Source organism: Sminthopsis crassicaudata, chromosome 2, assembly GCF_048593235.1.
Source record: "Sminthopsis crassicaudata isolate SCR6 chromosome 2, ASM4859323v1, whole genome shotgun sequence".
Taxonomy (NCBI): domain Eukaryota; kingdom Metazoa; phylum Chordata; class Mammalia; order Dasyuromorphia; family Dasyuridae; genus Sminthopsis; species Sminthopsis crassicaudata.
Genome location: NC_133618.1, coordinates 375,412,235 through 375,433,931, shown reverse-complemented (window position 1 = coordinate 375,433,931; position 21,697 = coordinate 375,412,235). Strand labels below are relative to the sequence as shown.

General features: G+C 35.4%; 1 protein-coding gene across 9 annotated transcripts in view; it reads right to left on the bottom strand.

Annotated features, from left to right (window-relative positions):
* The window catches only part of BEGAIN (brain enriched guanylate kinase associated), a 272,336-nt gene that overhangs the window by 67,877 nt on the left and 182,762 nt on the right, over positions 1–21,697 (bottom strand). For all 9 annotated transcript variants that reach the window (XM_074291270.1, XM_074291266.1, XM_074291267.1 and 6 more), the window contains one exon: positions 9,054–9,215. In XM_074291270.1, the coding sequence (XP_074147371.1) occupies positions 9,054–9,215 (162 nt within the window). The remainder of the gene's footprint in view (positions 1–9,053; positions 9,216–21,697) is intronic.

Here is a 21,697-nt window from a genome sequence, read left to right as displayed (position 1 = left end):
GATTGATAGTTCTGGATAGTGTACCTTCCTTAATGCAACCTTTGTTGATTGGCATATTATCATATTCCTGATTCATACTGAGTTTACCATCTACTAAAACTCTTCAGATCTCTATTTTTTAATAATAGCTTTTTATCTTCAAAATACATGGAAAGATTACCTTCAATATTCACCATTACAAAACCTTGTGTTCCAAATCAGATCTCTTTTTTTAAAAAATTAAGAATTACTAATTAACTATTTTGCAATTATATCTCCCTCTATCTTATATTTGTGATGTTAATTTTTTAGAACCCAAGCAAAAGACTCAACTTTAATCCCTATTAAATTTCATCTTATCAAGATTGGTTGTTTAGATGTTCTGCAGTAGCTGTGTTCTCTGGCCTCAGTAAACTGTAAAGCACTTTGTAAATGGTTTTGTAAATGACAATCTTTTGTCATTTACAAAGAGCTTTACAATTCACAAAGGACCTCCCAGTTGACAAATTTATAAAGTCTTTTGTAAACTGGGAGTTTTTTTTGTTAATAATAAAGCTGAGCCTAACCAAGACTGGAGCCATGGCAGTTAACCTACCTCCTTTTCCAGCTGATTTCTCCTCTACTTCTGGACAATATTCATGACTTCACACTGGAGTTACTATGATTTCCCTGATTTACTATGCTGACATGGCCAAGATAATGTATACTAAATGTTTTGCATATTGTAAAGTGCTAGATAAATGTCAGTTATTACTGCAATTATTATTTTTTCAAGAACTATAGCCTAGGAAGATAGAGGGTATCTAGTTTTTACCTGGCAAGTTACAGGGTAGATTAGATTCAGCATCTAATTAGATACTATTAGAGATGGCAGCTCCAGGATTTCTATAGGGATATAGAGATGTCATTCATTAAGAGTTGTAACTAGCTTCAAAGTTGACAAAATTGCAATAAGATTTCTAGAATCTTGGAAGCCTTCACTATGTACCAAGTTAGCCTATTTTACTTTTAGATAACTCTAACTGCTACAAAGGTTTTGTTTGCTTGTTTTCATTATCTCAGAAGGCAATTTCCAAAATCTTTTACTTCCTCTTCTTGTCAACCCCCTCTTCTCACACAGGAGGAAACTGAGACCTTGAGTGGAAATGATTTAAATAATTTCAATGTCACATAATCTGTGTGCACTGTGGACAGTGTGGGACACATAGACTACCATAGACTTAAAAATGGAAAGGCCCTTAGAAGTTACATGTTTTAACTCCCTAAAAGAAATTATCATTTCTCTCTTATATTAATAACCAATTAACACGGGGGAAGGGAGTACAGGTTTGTTTTTTTTTTTCCTTTCTATTTCCTCATTCAAAAATCTAAGCCTCTCTAGGGCATGCCTGACTCTAACCAAAGAATTCACCCCACCCAGAACATTTTGTTCTTATCCCACCACAGTTCACTGACTGGATGGAGGACAAATCCTTTTTGTATTGAGGCAGCAGTGAATTGGCTTGAGATGAGTCTCTCTGTGTCCATGAATGATATGATCAGAATCACATACTAAGCCCCTCATTAGAATAGGCCCACCTTTCATTATAATATTCATTCCCTTATTAATTGTTAACTAAGTTGATTTTGCCTTTCGGGAAGAACCACTCTTCTAAGAGTATATAAACACTGAGTGGCCTCCATGATTCATCTTTGATTTACAAAAGAAAGCCAAATGACCATCATTTTATTATTATCTGCCAGCTCTCACTGATAAAATTGGTTATTAATTATTCAGAAGTTATGTCTCACTTTTTATTTATCACCCCTCTTATTTTATAGATGTAGAAATAAGAGCCTCTATCCTTGATTGATCCTTGAAGAGTCTCTAAAATCCTTGATCAAGTTCATACAGGTAATCAATATTAGAGCTGAAATCTGAATTCAGGTCCTCACTATTTTAAAACAACATCAATTGCTCCTGTTCTGCACTGCCTTCAGGTCTCTGAACATCCAAAGACAGGATTGGCTACTATTTCTCACTGAGACTTGTAAGACTGAGAAGAAGGAAGCCTCTATCTTTTTGTTCTGTAAACATTTTCCTGAGTAATAGGAACTATATGTGAAAAAAAAGACCTGCTGAAAGGTCTTTGCTGTTATTCAGCTCATGGCTCTACATTTCTGAAAAGTAAAACTTAAGTCTTCAGTGACACGTCAGTCTTGAGTTAGCCTTTCAGTTTTGCTGCTTTCTTGGAAGGATTGGCAATGCACATCAAGTGGGAAAAGTAAAGCAAATCATGCATGAAATACACAGTGCCATAGAGAAGTGGGAGTATGATGATAATAACCACTCCTCTCATTTTGTTAATGCTTTACGGTTTACAAAGCTCTTTTCTCACAACAACCCTGTGAAGCAGAGTGGAAATATTATGCCCATTCTAAATACCCTCACCCACACAATGACCCAGCTGAAATGCCACCTGCTTACAGAGCCTTTCCTTCTCCCAATCTGAAAGGATGATAATGATAGCTGACATTTATATCTGCTTAAAGGTTTACAAAAAGCACATTACATTCAGTATTTAATCTGAGCCTCACAATAGCCCTGCAAAAGATGGGTATTATTATCTCTGTTTTACAGATAAGAAAACTGAGGTTTGCACAAGAAAAGTGATTATCCATGATGACATGGCTACTCAGTACCAGAGATGGGATTCAGATCTTAATCACTTCCAAATCCAGGTCCCATATTCTTTCCACTATACCAAGCTGACTTTCATCTGAAAGAGTTTTCTTACCTTAAACCTCCCATAACTGCTTTCTGTTTTCTTCTTACTGGACATTAGTATATATTATAGTTATCTACATATTGAGCATCATAGCACCTTATTAGAGAATATATCCCATAAAGACAGGGACAGTCATCTAATCTTTTTTTATCCCTTCTAAAACCCTGTAGAATACTTTGCATGCATAAGGCACCTAATGTTTGCTGATTTTAATATTCAATTATTTTGAATTGAATAAATCAATTGAATTAATATTTAATTAACTGGACTGCTTGGGTACCTTGAAGTTTTAACAATTAAATTAGTTTCATGCATTTGACCCTTGTAGAGATCCTGTGAGGATGGTCAGGCAGGGATTACTTTCTCTACTTTATAGCTGGGGAAAATGGAAGGTCCATGAAATGACTTATACAAAGACACATAGCCAATAGTGGTAGAAATAAGTCTCAAACTCAGGTTTCCTGATTCCCAGGCCAGTGCTTTTATATTCAGAATTGTAATAGCTATGGAGGAAGTCAAGCCAGGAAGGAAGTAAGGCACATATCCCCTGCCATAGACAGATATTATGAGTTGTGGAGAAAAGTCTAGTCTGATAGGGGATTTCAGGAAAGCTATATTAAAGAGGGGGCACTATTGATATTGAGATTTTATAAAAGCATTTCCTTATGAATGAGATGAATTCATCTGAACTAGCCAAACTCAGAGTTGCCACGAATGGTTCATAGTCAACTTGGCAGCTCTCCATTGCCCCAAGGATTTATGCTTAGCCCTTTGGGACTTAATATTTCTTATCAGTGTTTTGGATAAGGATATATATTAACTGCTTATAAAAATCTATAAATGATACAAAGCTTGGAAGGAAGGATAACACAATGGATGGAATTGTTTTTATGTAAAGCTGAATCAAAATAGATGAAATTCAGTAGGAATAACTGTGAAGTTATTACATGAGTTAGAAAACTAACCTTGAAAGTATAGGATAGGAATAGGTAACGAGGAAACCAAATGATCACTTTTTGCAGATGATATGATGGTATACTTAGAGAATCCCAGAGAATCAACTAAAAAACTATTAGAAGCAATCCACAACTTCAGCAAAGTTCCAGGAAATAAAATAAATCCACATAAATCATCAGCATCTTTATATATCACTAACAAAATCCAACAGCAAGAGATACAAAGAGAAATTCCATTTAAAATAACTGTCGATAATATAAAATATTTGGGAATCTATCTGCCAAGGGAAAATCAGGAACCACATAAGCAAAACTACAAAGCACTTTCCACAAATAAAGTCAGAGCTAAGCAACTGGAAAAATATCAAGTGCTCTTGGATAGGTCAAGCAAATATAATAAAGATGACAATATTCCCTAAACTAATCTATTTATTTAGTGCTATACAAATCAAACTCCAAGAAATTATTTTACTGCCCTAGAAAAAATAATAACAACATTGATCTAGAAGAATAAAAGATCAAGAATTTCAAAGGAATTAATGAAAAGAAAAGCAAATGAAGGTGGCCTAGCTGTACCAGATCTAAATCTGTATTATAAAACAGTGGTCATCAAAACCATTTGGTACTGGCTAAAAAATAGAGAAGTTGATCAGTGGAATAGGTTAGGTTCACAGGATAAAATAGTTAATGACCATAGCAATTTAGTATTTGACAAACCCAAAGGCCCCAGCTTTTGGGATAAGAATTTACTATTTGACAAAAACTGCTGGGAAAATTAGAAATTAGAATCATAGAAACTAGGCATTGACCTACACCTAACACTGAATACCAAGATAAAGTCAAAATGGGTTCATGATCTAAACATAAGAATGATATTATAAACAAATTAGAAGAACATAGGAGGAGGAAGGAATTTGTGACCAAAGGAGAACTAGAAATCATTACTGATCACAAAATAGATAATTTTATATCCAAAGGATCTGATAAAGGACTCATTTCTAAACATATAGAGAATTGACTCTTTATAATAATTCAAGCCATTCTCCAGTTGATAAATGGTCAAAGGACATGAACAATTTTCAGATGAAGAAATTGAGACTAGTGCTCCAAATCACTATTGATCAGAGAAATGTAAATTAAGACAATTCTGAGATATCACTAAACACCTGTCAGATTGGCTAAGATGACAGGAACAAATAATGATGAATGTTGGAGGGGATGTGGAAAAACTGGGCCACTGATACATTGTTGCTGGAACTGTGAATGGGATCCAACCATTCTGGAGAGTGATTTGAAAATATGCTCAAAAAGTTATCAAACTGCATACCCTTTGATCCATCCGTGTTACTATTGGGCTTATATCCCAAAGAGATCTTAAAGAAGGGAAAGGGACCTGTATGTGCAATAATGTTTGTGGCAGTTCTATTTGTAGTGGCTAGAAACTGGAAACTTAATGGACGCCCATCAATTGGAGAATGACTGAATAAATTGTGATATATGAATGTTATGGAATATTATTGTTCTGTAAAAAACAACCAGCAGAATGATTTCAGAGAGGCCTGGAGAGACTTACATGAACTGATGCTAAGTAAAATGTGCAGAACCAGGAGATCATTGTACACAGAAACAAGACGACTATATGATGATCAATTCTGATGGATGTGGCTCTCATCTATATTGAAATGATTCAAATCAATTCTACTTGTTCAGTGATGACGAGAGCTATCTATACCCAGCGAGAGAATCCTGGGGACAGAGTGTGGAACACAACATAGCATTCTCATTCTCTCTGTTGCTATTTGCTTGTATTTTGGTTTCTTTCTCAGTTTTTCTTTTTTTTATCTTCTTCATTTGATTTTTCTTGTACAGCAAGATAACTGTATAAATATGTATACATATATTGGATTTAACATGTATTTCAACATATTTAACATGTATTGCACTACCTGCCAGCTAGGGGAAAGGGTGGGGGGGAAAGAGGGGAAAATTTGGAACAAAAGGTTTTGCAAGGGTCAATGTTAGAAAAATTACTCATGTTTATGCTTTGTAAATAAAAAGCTTTAATAAAAAAAAAAAAAGGAAAAAAAAAGTATAGGATGGAAGAAGCCTGGTTGAACAGTAGCTCATCTGAAAAAGGTCTAGGCATCTTAGGTGTTTGTAAATTCAATAGGAGTCATCAATGTGATGCAGCAGCCAAAAAGGCTCATGCCATCTTTTCTTCATTGAAAGGTATGGCTCCCGGAATAAGGAAGTTCTATGTAAATCATTGTATTTTGCTTGGGGTAAGCCACATCTGGAGTGTTGGGTTTAGTTCTAGGTACTATAGTTTAGGGAGGCCACTGATTATCTATATCTACAGGAAAGGAACCAGGAATGTGAAGGGCTCTGAGTTTATGTCATCTGAGCATCTTCAAGGAACTGGAAATGTCTGTTCTAGAGAAAAAAAAACAAAAAACCAAAACAAAACAAACAAACAAACAAAACAGGTGAGAGACTAGGTCTGTATTCAAGGATCTGAAGGGCTGTCAAATGGAAGAAAGATTGAACTTGGTACATTGGGCCCCAGTGAACAGAATCCAAAGCAGAAGGAAGAAGTTATAAAAAAGTTAATTTAGATTTGATGACAGGAAACATTTCCTAAATAGAGTTGTTTCAGAATGAAATGGGATGCCTCAAGAGGCAATGGCCTCCCCTTCCTTGGAATCCTCCAAGCAGAGGCTGGATGATAACTTTTTTAGGAATGGTATAGTAGGGATTCTTTTTGGATGTGGCTTAAACTTGATGGCCTTTGTGGGAAGGCTTTTCCAAGTCTAATATTCTGTAATTCTGTGTAAGAATTCAGTCAGTATAGCTGGGAAGAAAGGAAAAAAAAATTTTTGACAAAAGGGCACCCTAAATAAAAGCTTGGAAACAGAAGAGCAAATTTGTGTTCTGGAGGCAGAGAGTTAATCACACTCTATGGAGAAGAGCACATTAAGGGGAATAACATAAGGAAAAAACCCAGAGACTGAAGAGTTAGACTTATGGGAAATTCTAAGGGGTCTTGAATGATGAGCAAAAAAATGAACTTTATTTGTTAAGCAATCGGGGGCTAATGAAAATTTTTGAGCAGAGGAATAACAAATGGAGCTATAGATTAAAAACACTGTAGCAGTAGTGTGAAGACCAACTTGATGGTAGAACTGAAAAAACCAAAACCCCACAAAGAGGCTACTGTAACAGTTTAGGCAGATTGTAATGAGGAAATGAGATAAAGGGGGGAAAAGCCATTGTTTACTTTAAGGAATATGGAAGATAAATTAAATAGTTGGGTCAAAGATGGAAGGAATAAAATGGTAAGGAAAAGGAAAAAATGCATAACCATTTTGATTGCACTGAGTATAAACTGCTGTTGGGACATCCAAGTAGTTCCCTAGGCACTGGAAAGGTGGGGGTGACTTCAAAAGTCAGGACTGAAGACAAAGAAACAACCACAGTAAAAGGACATATATAAGAATGAAGAGCTAGACAGGGAATGACAATAATGGTATGAGAAAGAACAAGGAGAGTGATGTCCTTAAGGTTGAGAAAAAAGTAAAGGTAGGAAACCCAGATTTATACCTACCACTTATTGACCATTTGCCCTTGTAAACACCTCCATTAGCCTTAGCTATAAGGCACAGAGAGAAATTTCTGCCTTATATCCTCATAGGACCATTATGAAGCTCAAGTGGATGAAAGTAACCTAATAGCTAAAACTTCCCATACCCAAACATTCTAGTTAACTGAAGATTTATTAAAATCAACAAACATTATGCACCCATGAATGCAAAGTACTCTTCAGAGATCTAGAAGGGATAAAAAGATTAAATGACAATTACTATTTTTATGGGATTTATTCTCTAATAAGATGAAAAGAAGGAAAGGCAAAGCTTGTGCTTGTGTGTGTGTGTGTGTGTGTGTAAAATCTTTTTTTGATCTGAAATGAAATGGGTGGTGTGAGTATTATGATTGCACTCATTTGTTGGATACAGAAGCTTAGAAAAACTCAACTCAAGCTCTCTCTTGAGTCTAAATCCAGAGCTTCTTCCACTAAACAGAGGTAACAGTAAAAGCAAAAAACAAGTTGTTGTGTTTTGTTTTGTTTTTTTTTTTAATTCTGGAGTAGAAGTGGAAGGATGGGACATTGTGGGAGTTTAAAGTTCTGAGTTCTTTAGTTAGTGAGACTAAAGATTGTGTTAGTCTGTAGCTGAAGTAGAACAGAGAAGGAGTGAAGATGATAGAGAAATTGAGAAGTAAGATTTTTAGAGGAATGGACAGCATGACTATTGTTACTGATATGAGATGAGTTGGAGATTGTGAGTCAGGTTCTAAAATTGATGGGAAAATTAGGGGAATGATCTGGAAGCTAGTTTGTATCAACAAGAAGAATGGGAAAAGGTCAATATGGAATAATTGCAAGGATGTCAAAAAATGAGGGCTAATGGAAGGATGACAATGCTGGAAGAAAATAATAAGAAGAACAAAATAATAACATAGAAATTCACTGAAAGTAGTAATTTACAGTAGGACTAGTGATTCCAGGGTCGAATAAATTGAATAAGTTGAATTGAGTTTCAGTAGAATTGAACAGACTAGGAAATGAATTAATCATAATTCCTAATCAGATTCTACAAGTTGTGCTGTAAAGTGCTGGAGCAGTGGTCCTCAAACTTTTTAAATAGGGAGCCAGTTCACTGTCCCTCAGATTGTGGGAAGGCCAGACTGTAGTAAAAACAAAAGCTCACACTCGGTCTCCGACCCTCAGCCCATTTTCCATAACCCAGCAGGCTGCATAACCGTCCTCAGCCTGCCGAATCTGGCCTGAGGGCCTTAGTTTGAGAACCCCTGTGCTGGAGATTTTAAACAGCTATCATATATACCAAAGGGTGGAGGAGTGAAGATTCTGTATTGCAAGGTCAGTAATAAATATATCCTTGATAACATCATGGAGGTCCTTCCTCTCTTCTGGGTAGAGGTCACAAGGCCCTCCCGTAGCTTATCATCTGAAAGGTACCCTTTGAGATTAAATAAATCCACAAATAAAGGAAATGCAGGTTATATAAGGCAACTGGTTAGTTGGGTCACACAGGGATTTATATATAGAGACATACATTCTCAGTATTTCAATATTTCAGAAAGACATTTCTGGAAGAAATACTTGACTCAAATTTGCTTTCCCCCAATGAAAACCCTGTATATCTAGGCTGTTTTCCTGCCTTCCTACTTGAAAATGGACTGAGACTCACAGATATTCTCTCTCTCTCTCTCTCTCTCTCTTTCTCTCTCTCTCTCTCTCTCTCTGTCTCTCATTCTTGAGTCTGGTACTCACCTTCTCAGTTTCTCAGTGACTTTCTCCAATTCCTCCTGTGCCCGCCGCAGTTCTATTTCCAAGTAGTGCCGAGTGGAATCAAACTCAGTTTCAAGTTTTTCTAGCTTATGGGTAGTGTAGGAGAGACGTTTCCGCAATTCTCCCTTCTGTTCCTGTAGAGTGCTGGGAGGGACCACAAAAAACAGAGAGCCAACTATGAGCCTTAGGAAGAGTTTTTGTGGCTAATTTCAAGATACTGTTCCAGTAGGAGATGAAAGAGAAAAGACCTGTGTTTCCTTATTTTCTGAAGGCAATACAGCACTTAATAAAGAGTTAAATGCAAAGATGTGCTAGAGCTTATCAATTTTTCAGTGAGAATATATACACCCCAGAAAGGCTACATACAAATCAGGGTTTGATTTGTTGGTTTGCTGACTGTCTATTCTCGTGAAAGTAATGAGGAAAATATTAATGCAGATTAAATTTAAGATTGGGGTCATGCATTTTGGGGAGCCAGTTGTTAACTATTAACCATCATACTCCTGGTCATATTTCATAGAATTATAGAATATAGAATTTTAAAAGGGGCCTTAAAAAAGGGCCTTAAAAGGGGCCACATCTAAATCCTTCACTTTACAGAAAAAAAAGAAAAAAATAGAAGCATGGAGTGGGAAAAGTGATTTGCCAGTTCATTCAGTGAATTATTAGTATCTCTGGGATTGCAATTCTAGAAACACAGGGAGTTGTGTTCTTTCTGAGCTGGATGGTAATATTTTTAAGGAAGGGGTTTGCTTTTGTAGAGAATTATGAGCTCCAACACTTACTCACCTAATCCTTTACCAGAGACAATTACAAGGACCTTTAGGAATTGCTCTATGGCTTCTTTTTCCTTTCCAGGTTCAGAAGGAGAATCTCTACTTCAACTCAGAACTAAATAAGAATCTCTTCTATGACATCCCTGTCATTCAGATTTCACTTATACATCTCCAGGAATAAAATAGACCATTCCATGTTTGGACAGCTCTCACTATATAAAGGCAGTTTTCCAATATACTGTCTGACTTTTCTGCACTCAGCCAAGGAAAAGAAATATACATGTTACTTTTCCTTTTTCCTTTCAGCTTCCTTTTGGATTTTGTGAATGTCTATATTTAGAGGGAACTGAAATGCTATTAAGAACTGTAAAGATCAAGTTAATACCCTCTTTGAACAGACAGAAAACCTAGCTCAATTTGATAACTAGGATGTTTGCTGCAATAGAGATTGACTATTGGCTGGGACAGAACTATAGCTGAGTCACCCCTCTTACTGATGGACTGCAGTTTGGGGAAACCATTCTGAGACACATTCACATTTCAGGGGCTGATTTTCTATGGAATAGAGTCATCCTGACTCTGGGATATTCTTGATTTCTTCCCTTGGTCACTGGCTAATCCACAGTTTGTCAATCTTTCCCTATGTTGACCTTTTCTTTTCTCAGAGTGCTAGTATATTTTTCTGAAGCAAATAAGATTTAGTACATGCCCTCTGGGGCCAGGCAGGGCAATTCTAAACCCTTTTCAAGAGGACAAATTCTTCAAATTCTAGACCTATTCCATTCTGCTATTCCATTCTGTCCAGCTCTTCCCTGCTCCAGGCTAAACAGCTCCATTTCTTCAAGAGATCTTCATTTGGCACAATCTTATATCTTCTCACTGTTCAGAACATTCTCCTTTAAAGAACATTTTAGTTTGTGAATGTCCTTCCTAAAATGTTACATCCATTACTGGACAGAATATTCCAATTATGGTCTGACTCCATTCAATTAAAAAATGTATTTATACATCAAAAGAGCAGACAAGGTGATAACTTCACTATGTTGGTCACTATGTCCTTATTAATGTAGTCTAAGATGATACTGGATTTTTTAACTTCCACATCCTAACTTTTTCATATTGAGGCTGTGGGTCACTAAAACACCCAGATATTTTTTCTGAATATTCTCCAGCTTTGCCTATTCCATCACAATACTTGGGTAGATTTTTTTCTAACTTTAAGTGCAGGGTATCCTTATCAGTTCAATTCTTTGTCTATCTATCTATTCAATGCCTGCTGTGCTAGGCCAGCACTTAGCATATAGTAGATGCTTTATAAAATGTTTGTTGACTGAGCAGGGGAGAAAACAAAGTGCAAATAATTGAATCCTTGAGTTAATGTGGGCTTAGGTCAATTTCCAGTTATTCCATGCTTCTATGCCTTGTTTCCCTAATGAAACAAATTCCTTTAGCTGACAGCACTATAAAAATAGCTAGCATCTACAAGGTGCTTTAAGGTTTAGAAAGCACTTTACAAATATTATCTTATTTGGTCCTCAACATCTCTGAGAGATAAGTGCTATTATTATTCTCATTTTACAGATGAGGAAATTGAGGAACACAGAGGTTAAGTGACTTGCCTAGAGTCACACAGATAGAAATATGCCTGAGGTCACATTTGAATTCATTGTACCAACTAGCTGCTAAGGTTGGTGTCTTTCATCTATGGCAAGTACATAGGCACACTCATACCAAGTACTCAAAATATTATTGGTGACTGAATGAATACATATTCCAATATAATAAACTGTTAAGGCTAAAAAATATTTTCACATTTTTCATCTAATTTGGTCCTCACAAAAACTCAATGAGCTAGATATGAGCATTTTTATATTTAAATGATTATGTATATTATTTTATATGTTCTATATTTCATTTAAAATATTTTAAAGTTTTGTGATTAAGGAAATTGAATCAAAGGCAGGAATCAAACTTAAGGTTTTTTTGCTTCCAAGTTTAGCATTCACATTACAAAGTGAGCTTAAGTGTGTAAGGGAAAAGTACCAGATTAGAAATTTTCCCAGTTTCCTAATCTGTAAAACGGAGATGATAATAATTATAATTTCTATCTCATAGGACTATTGAAAGGAAAACACTTATAAAACCATAAAGCACTCTAGAGATGTACGTAGTCAAAATCATCACCACAGGAAAGAACCCTGTGTCTTTAATTTTTCTCTTCTGAAAGAGTCAGGATCAATTTATCATGTCATTCTCTATTCTCTGGCAATAGTAGACAATGCCTAATCTAAAAATAATAAAAATAATAATGACAAGAATCATAGACCAACAACCTTAGAAGTCATCTATTCTAATTTTTTCATTTTAGGAACCAACATCTATACTTGATCTGATCACACAAAGTAGTAAGTGATACTGTAAAAACTTTATTCCACATGCAGTGTACATATAACATACATTTGTATAATTTTATGAAGCCCTTTTGTAAAGTAGCTAATATAAGTATTGTTATCCTTATCTTCCATCTGATGAAAATGGGACATGTTCTTACAGATATGTTTTTTTTAAATTTTTATTTCCCTATATGTGTAATCCATAATATGAGAAGATTCTGATATTTGTGTCTTTGAATGGCCAAAAAACAGAGGAAAATGGGTAGATAAATTGAGTAGCTTTGTCACTACACTGTAAGTCAGCAGTCTATGTCATCTGCACTCTAATGATTATACTAATCTTACCTCTCTCACTTTCTCAATTCTTTCCCTCCACTTCAATGAAATTCACTGAGTCTAGAGTGGGACATGAAAATCAGAAAAATTCATTTGATTTCAGGATACACTAATGCATTTGGAAGAAGAAAAGAAACAATTTTGTGGTACTCTGCCTTATTCAGAGATCTGGAGTACTGAGTTCATTTCATTCATTTCTGGACACTGGGTTTTAGAAGCTGGGATGAAAACAGAGAAGGATAGCCTGGATGGAGAGGAATATGTCATCCAAGGATCTGCTGAAAGATTACAATGTTATAACCGAGAGAAAAGAAAGCCTGGGAGACCAATATTGATGCCTTTGGTCCAGGGAGAAAGATTCTGACTCAACTGATTGACCATTAAAATTGTTCAATAATGGAATGGGATTGCTTCGTGTGGCTATCTTGAGCTTCTCTATCATTTTTTAGTATATACACAGACAATTAGTGGCTACTTTTAAAAAGGTGATATAGAGAGAATTCATGTTTCATGCATCAAAATTAATTGGATGCTTTCTGAAATTCCTTCCAAGATGCCATAAGTTTATGATTCTAATTATGATTAATTCAATTTAGCTCCACTTAACAAATATTTATTAAGTATCAACTATCAGGAATTCTGCTAGGCACTAAGGATTCAAAGACAAAAAATAACACCATCTCTACTTTCAAGAAGCTTACTTTCTATGCAAAGAATATTAATTCTAGGCAACTAGGTGGTGCAGAGGATAGGGAACTAGGCCTGGATTCAGGAAGCTCTGAGTTCAAATCTCTGCTTCAAACACTTTCTACCTGTGTTACCTAAATAAGTCATTTCTGTCTTTTTCTGTTTTCTTAGCTGTAAAATGAGGATAATAATACCAGGACTTTTGCAAGGATAAAATAAGATAGTACCTGGTGCTTTACAAATCTTAAAATCCTATGTAAATGCAAGCCCTTGTTATTAATATAAATATTAAATTAATAATTATAAGTTGATAGTTATCTTTAATAATCTAAACTAAAATAATTTAGAGGGGAAGGGTATTAATAATTAGGAGGATCAAGATAGACTTCTTATAGAAGGTGTATCTCAGGCTGAGTTTTAAAAGAAACTGGAATTTTACAGATAAGAGGGGCAGTCTATACAAAGGTAAGATGTAAAAGACAGGAAATGATTTAGAGGGAATAGCAAGTAGACTGCTTTGGTTGAGCTTTTTTTTTTTCCCCCCCTTTTTCTGAGGCTGAGGTTAAGTGACTTGCCCAGGGTCACACAGCTAGGAAGTGTTAAGTGTCTGAGACCACATTTGAACTCGGGTCCTTCTGAATTCAAGGCTGGTGTTCTATCCACTGCACCACCTAGCTTCCCCTTTGGTTGAGCTTTTAAGTATGAGGAGAGTAAGATGTAACTTTCCTAGAAATGTGGGCTGTAGCTAAATTGTGAAGACTTCATAAAAGGCAAACAGGTTTATATTTTATTTTAAAGAGAAGAAAGAGTCACTGGAGTTTTTTGAGCAAGATAATGACATGGTCAGATTTGCATTTTAAGAGCATTTAAGTATGGAAGATGGACTGTACAGGGGTAAGAATGGAGGCAGAGAGACCATTTAGGGATCTATTATAGTGTCTAGGCAAGAGGTGATAAATTGTGAACCAGGGAGGTGGTGATAGGAGTGGAGAGCTAAGACAAATGTGATGGTATGCTGTGATGGGAAAATCAAGGTGCCTTGACAAATGATTGTTGGGATAAGGGGAATAAGTTTTAAATCTTATTAACCAGAAGAATGGTGGCTTCCTTCACAAGAAGAATGTAGAGATTAGGGGGGAAGATAAGATGAATGTGTTGAAGTTATAAGAAGACTGATTTTGATTTTAACTGCCTAATTTAAAAAAATGCTATTTAACAAATAATTTAATAGCATAAATTATATACAGATTTTAATAGCCTAATTAAAAATACTATTTAACAAATAACTTAATAACACAAATTGCATACAGAACACTGTGTTAGTGAGTTTACTGGAAGAGTCCAGGGGATACAACATTTAGATAAAACAACCATTTAGATTTGTTCAGTTATGGAATGAGGTGCCTAGTGGAGGGGAACTAATATTCTAACAGTATAAATATTCAAGTGAAGGATTATTTTTCTGAAATACATATTTGAGTAGACTTAAGAGAGATAAATCGAATCTGGAAATGGTAGGACCAATGGATGGAAATTCCTAAGAGATAGATTTAATGATCAGAGTTGTCAAAATGTGGGATAGGATAATCCTCCTGTCACTAGATTTATGACCTTCATCAGAGATGATGTAGAGGCAGAATTCCTGATTTGGTTAGGAGGCTGGACAAGATAATGGCAGAAATGAACAGTTTCTAGGAAAGGCATCAGACACTGGGGCTGCTGCAGTCTAGTTCTTTCCATGGAGAAAATTGGTCCCTGGGGCAAAATTGTTGTCCCTTGGTTGAGAACTCAGGGACTGTGATTAATCTGCCTACAAACATACATTATGATGCTATTCTAAGCAATTTATCATCAAATGGAAGTAGATGTACATAAAGATGGAGAGGAAGAGGGTGGAGAAGGAAGACAGAGTCCTTGGGACCAGTCATTTTTCACATTTAGAATGGCAGGGCTTGACAGCAGGTAACAGTGGATTTTTCTCCCCTTCCCCACTGAGATGTATTTTCCTGATTATCAAATTCACTTTTCAAGGAGGACCAGAGGAGCATAAAGACATGAAAGGGTTGGGTTAAGGATAAGGAAATGACAGAGAGAATTCTTTGCCCTCCTTCTATTTGTTCTATTAAGTAACATTAACATAGCTATATCAACAACTTTCATTAGTAATAAGTTAGAAAATTACTAAGCTAGTGTGCAGATAACTTCTAAACTGACAGGAATCAGTCCAAAGCTTCTCTCAAGCATGGTCTATTTTCGCACCAAAACCTAAAGAAAGGAAAGGACTAAGTCAAATTGTATAATCACCATTTAAGAATAAGAGAAAGCCTGACTTGGAAGAGAACTCTAGATTATGAAAAACAGAACATCAGAGTGAAAAGGGAGTTTATATTCCAGAAGACAAAATATCAAAATTATAGTGAGCTTTAGAATCTTAAAACATAGAATGTCAGAATTAGACAGAACCTTAAAAATGATCTAGTCCAACCCCAAGATTGTTCAAATTGGAAAATTGAAGAACAGTGGTGGGATGTGAGCCACATGAAATCATTTACCAAGTGTGCTGCCTATCAAGATTGGTTATAAAGTGAATTGAAAATCTTTCTATATTTTTTAGAGAGGCTAGTCCCTACCCTTGAAATATGTGTGGGATAGGAATTCTTAGCTATTTCTTTTCTCCTCTCACAAAGCTGGATCTGCTCCTTAGTCATTATTCTCACTCCACTCCTAAAGAGAGATGTCTTCTGAGAATACTGGAGATAGAGTGAAAACAATGAGAAGAACATCTTGATTCAACATCCCCATACCTTTTAATAGATAACAACAATTAACAAATAAATCTATCTGTGAATAAATGAAAAAAAAAACAGGATTGATTTGGGGACATTTATAAAAATTAATGAATCAAAATCACTTTCTCTCATTTAGATGCTGAGCATCTAGTTTTGTTGGAAGAGGAGTGTAAAAGCTAGCTCAAAGCTTAACATAAAAAGCAAGACAAAACAACAAAAAAACCAATTAAGTTCTTGCAACTACTCTTATCACTTCCCAGTAAATAAAGAGAGGAAAAAAATGGAAGCAATATCAGATTTTATCTGAGAAGATGGGACTCACTGGAAAAGCCCCCGATGTTGGAAAAGATTGAAGCCAAAAGAAAAATGGTATGGCAGAGGAAGAGATGGACAGGTAGTGTCACAGAAACAATAAACATCAACAAGACAGACTTTGAGAGATAGTAGAGGGAAGAAGGGCCAGGCATGTCATGGGTCATAAAGAGTTAGACATAACTGCACAACAAAATCCTAGTCTGGGGGGGGGAGGAAGAACACTCCTTCCCCACTTTTTTTCTTAGATAAAAAGCATCTGTTGTCTGTCTCTCTTTATAAAGAGATACCAAATATTACATCTCCCTTTAGCAACCCCAAATAAAATACAGATTAAAAACAATTATGATCAATTTATGACTTTATGACTAGCAATCCATCTTATAAGTACTAAATTAGAATTTATAAATTCTAGAATTTGAAAATAGCATTAATACTTTAGAAAGTACCAAATGAGAAATTATGTATAATCTTAAAGAACACATAAATTTTGGAATAAAAGTTTGCTATTATAGAATTATAGAGTTAGAGCTAGAAGGGACCTAATGTGTCATTAAGTCTAATTCCTTTATTTCACAAGTAAGAAAACGGATCTATAGAGTTTAAACAACTTGTTTTAGGTCACAGAGCTAATAAGTGGGGAGATCTGATTTGAACCAGTAGTGTGCTGGTAAATAACTAGCAGTCCCCCCAAAAATATACAAGACACTTTTCTTTGCAGGTAACAGAAGTAATTGGAGTTAAGTGACTTGACCAAGGTCATAGAGCTAATAAATATCTGAGGCCAGATTTGAATTCTAACACCAGGGTTAATATTCTATTCACTGTGCCCCCTAGTCTCCTCCATGGACACTTTTATGTTTAATATGGGCTATTTACATTTTCTCCATCACTTTCTTGTCTAGAACAATAAACCCTCTCTTATAGTCTGAACAATAAATCAAGCCCTGATTTGTAGTTTTTGCCAATTTCTGTGTGGACACCAAAAATTAAACAATGGGATTTCCTGAACCTGTATAAGGTAGCTCTAGCATATCCTCAGTTTGAAAACAGTCTTACACCAGAGCTAGTATTTTAACCACTATACCTCTTCCCTATCTGTGGACAAAGAGAGAAAGAAAGGAGTATTAAAGTATTTCACCATCTTTCTTTCTCATATCTCCCATAGAGAACGATTCTCACTTCATTCCAACCACGCATTTCTTCAGTGGGAATGAACTTGTGGAAATAGTGGCCACCTCAATAACCCAGTGAACAGCTTCTCAATCCAGCCCCCATTCATTCCTTTTTCCCACTCTAATTTGTTTAATTCTTTTTGAATCTCACTGATGATAATGGCATGCCATTCAAACATATGCATCAAATCTATTTTCTTCCTCCTCCTTATTCTGATGTCCATTCTTGTCTCAATAACCCAAGTGATTATGTCCGATATGCCACAGAATTCCATCATTCATCATGCATTTCTCTATGTCTCAGAGCCACCAAGGGGTAAACTATCTTAATGCCTACATTCCATTTTCCTCTTCTAGAATTTTTTCCCCAATTTCTTTTTATAATACTTATCCAATTCTTCAGTGCTCAGCCTGAGTCCCACCTCCAAAAAGCTTTCCCTGAATATCTCAGCCTAGTCATCTCTCCTTCCTGGAAGCCCTTGTAGCACTTTATCATTCATTGGGTCTTTTACTGCTACATGGACATAGGTCTTCTACTATATGGTTCTTATATTGCTATATGGATATGGGCTTCATTTTTCCTATTTGACTATGAACTTCATGAGGGCAGGCACTGTTATAGCCATGTCTATATCCTTTACAACTCCCCAAATAAAACAATATAGGTAAAATGCTTTACAAAGCTTAAAACATTATATAAATTTGAGCTACTAGTATATGTAGTAGATTCTTTTCAGTTTTAATGATTCCTAGAAAGGCCTAAATATAATGAAATTCTAAGCAAAACTGTCAAACTTTCCACATCCAGTAGTGCCCATTTCTCTTCAAATTTCAATTTAGATCTTATAAGTTAGTCTTATTTTCTTGTATCCCCTGAAATACAGTTAGGTACTCAATTTGAAGCTTTAAATAACTTGTTACTTGACTAAATTGAGTGAAAAAGGACTCTATATGCCTCAGTTTCCCTGCCTCATCATGTAACCAAGGCTGCGTCACCTCTGCTTTTTGGTTCTCTATTTTCTCATCAATAAAATTAAGAAGTTGGAGTAGATCAGGAGTTCCTAACTTTAAAAAAATTTTTATCATGCACCTCTTTCACAGCTTAATGAAGCCTGTAAATATTCTCTCAGAATAATGTTTTCAGATAATTAAAGGTAATACTAAATTTCAGTTGAAGGTTAATGAAAATTAAAATGTAACTTTTTCCAACTGAAGATCAAATCTACTCACAAAGGGGTCCATGGATTCCAAGTTAAGAATCCCTGATTAGATCTTGTCCCAGGTCTTTTAAGTTTTTATTTAATTTTAAAAATTTTATTAATAATAGATTTTTATTTTCATAATACATGCAAAGATAGTCAACATTCACCCTTGCAAAATCCTCTCCCTCCCTCCCCTAGACAGCAAACAATACAACACAGGTTAAACATGCACAATTCCTCTAAAGAAATTTCCACATTTATCATGCTGCACAAGAAAAAAGAAAAAAGAAAAAGGGGGAAAAAAGCAAGCCTACAAACAACAACAAAAAAGGCGAAAGTACTAAGCTGTGATCCACATTCAGTCCCCATAGTCCTCTCTCTGTATGTAGATGGCCCTCTCCATCACAAGTCCATTAGAATTGCTGGGCCTTTTAAAAAGAATTTTTTGTGTTCTATGCTTCTAGATCTCTGGCATCTTACAGGTCAATAATTATTTGGACTTTTCCTAATGATGAGAATGATGATTATGATAATGATTCTTTCATATACATTATCTATTCAATTCTCACAAGGTTGTTGTGAGGATTGGAATTATATCAAATGAGATTGTGTAGTGAAAGGGCTGTCAAAACCAAAATGAAAATGCCTTATGGAGGGATTAGCACAATTAAGATTATCCTTATTTAGATTGTGAAATGATTTGCTCAGGTAGACACAGCACATGTGGGCCTTGAATGCAAGTTATCTGTCTCCATGTTCAAGGATTTTTTGCATTAAACCACACTATCTTTTAGCTCATCTCAGGCAATCAAGTGATAGAATGGGCTAATTGATTCTATTATGAGGAGAGAGAAGGAAAGAGAAGAATGAGAAATAAGGAATAAATGGCCACAGGAGGCAAAGCCCTCTTTGCAATCCTGTGTGCCCACAATATTCTAAGGCAGTTTTCATCAATCATGTCCCCCATCCAGCTGGAGCAGATGTGCTCATGGGACCAAATATAGTTTAATCTAGCCATTCCTGCAGAGGATGCACTATTTCCTCCCCTCCCCCAACCCTAGCCCCCAAGCTCATTAATTTTTTAGGAAATAGAAACTGAAAAAAAAAAAATAAAAAACTATTGTAAAATACCAAAAAACAAATACATTAGTCAGACATATACTAAGCTACTGGACATTTACTAGATAATTAATAATACCAAGGCATGAGGCCCTGACACAACCTCAGGAAGACCTAGTCATCAAATCTGACAGTGGAGGCAAAACTGCCTGTAATGGTCTGGGGAGAGGGACAAAAAGGAGGGGGATTCAGCAGATCAGGAACATTTTAAGTGCTTAAACCTTTAGCTTGGTCTTAGAGAAATAGCCCTGGGGCTGAGATGTGGGAGACCTGGAATCTAGTCTCAGATTTTCCTCCAAAAGACAAAAGTCAGCCAATTCTCTCAAGTTATACCAAATGAAGATGATGCTATTTGATCATCAGCCAAAATAAAAGGATGATTTGAGGATCAAATGAAATGATACAAAATGAGATGAACTATAGTAATTCACACTTGTATAGAACTTTTGAGTTCATGAAGTCCAATGGTAGCAGGTGCATGAGTAGTACTATCCACCCTCTTATAGATGAGAAAGCTGAGGCTCATAAAAAGAGATGCCTGCCAAAATTTAGCCAGATCTTAATAAAAAACAAGTTTTCTTTCTACCACATCCAATTTCCTTATGACAACAACTCTAAGGGTGCTGTGAGGCTCAAATAAGGTAAATGAAGGCAGGGGTGTATGTTTTTATTGCTTTTATTTCTTCTTCACTCAAGTTTTAATTAGATGACATTTTCTGCCTAATCTAGTGTTTTACATATATATATATATATATATATATATATATATATATATATATATATATATATATATATATATATATATATATATATATATATATATAAAACATAGCAGTGGTCTCTATTTTGAGTAGGTGAAATAAGGGAGCTGTTTGGAGAAGAAAACAAAAATATAAAAGGCTCTTATGGGGAAGAGGGATTAGCCTGTTTGGCAAAACTAAAAGTAGAGGGTCAAAGGCAATTTTTGACCAAATATAAAGAAGACATAACTATTCAACATTGAAAACCTTGAAAGATAGTATGCTCCTTGAAACTAGAGGCTTAGAGAATCATCTGGCCTGATGCCATAAAAGGGATTCTCTTATCCATTCCATAGAAGGCATGAAATTTGAACTAATTTGATTGTACAATTTGTAGTAGACAAAAATAATAGTAGTAGTAGTAGTAGTAGTAGTAGAAGACAAAAATATAACGAATGTAATTGCATTGTAAGAATTGACCAATAGGAAGAATTTAGATAAGCTCAGGAAAACATTAAATAAATGCAGAGTAAAGCAAGCAGAACATGGATAACAACATATACATTGACTGCAACTATAAAAATGAAAACAGCATTGAAAGACCACATAATTCTGATTAACACATTCACCAATCTTGACTTCAGAGGACTGGCACAGTGAAGGATATCCCATTGAGATAACATGTTTTTTTGATCATCATTCTCTATTACAAGAGAGGTTTCTATTAGGGGAAAAGATCATTTTGAAGCGAAAATGATTTAGAATTTTCTTTTAAAAGGATTAATTTTTTCAGTTTGGTTCTGATCTTGATACTTTCACATTAAAAGACAACTTCCTATAAAGATCAAGTCCCAATTACTTATCCTGGCATTAGGCCCTTCTCAATGGGGTCCTAATTGACCTATCAACTTGACATTACACTGCTTTCTTTACAGGCAAGTAGTGCAATGGTTGGAGTTTTGGATGTAGAGTCAAATGTAATATCAGATACTCAGTAGTTATGTAACCATGGGCAAATCACTTAATATCTACTTCAGTTTTCTCATCTGTAAAGTAGGGATAATGATAGTACCTATTTCTAATGTTGTGAAGATCAG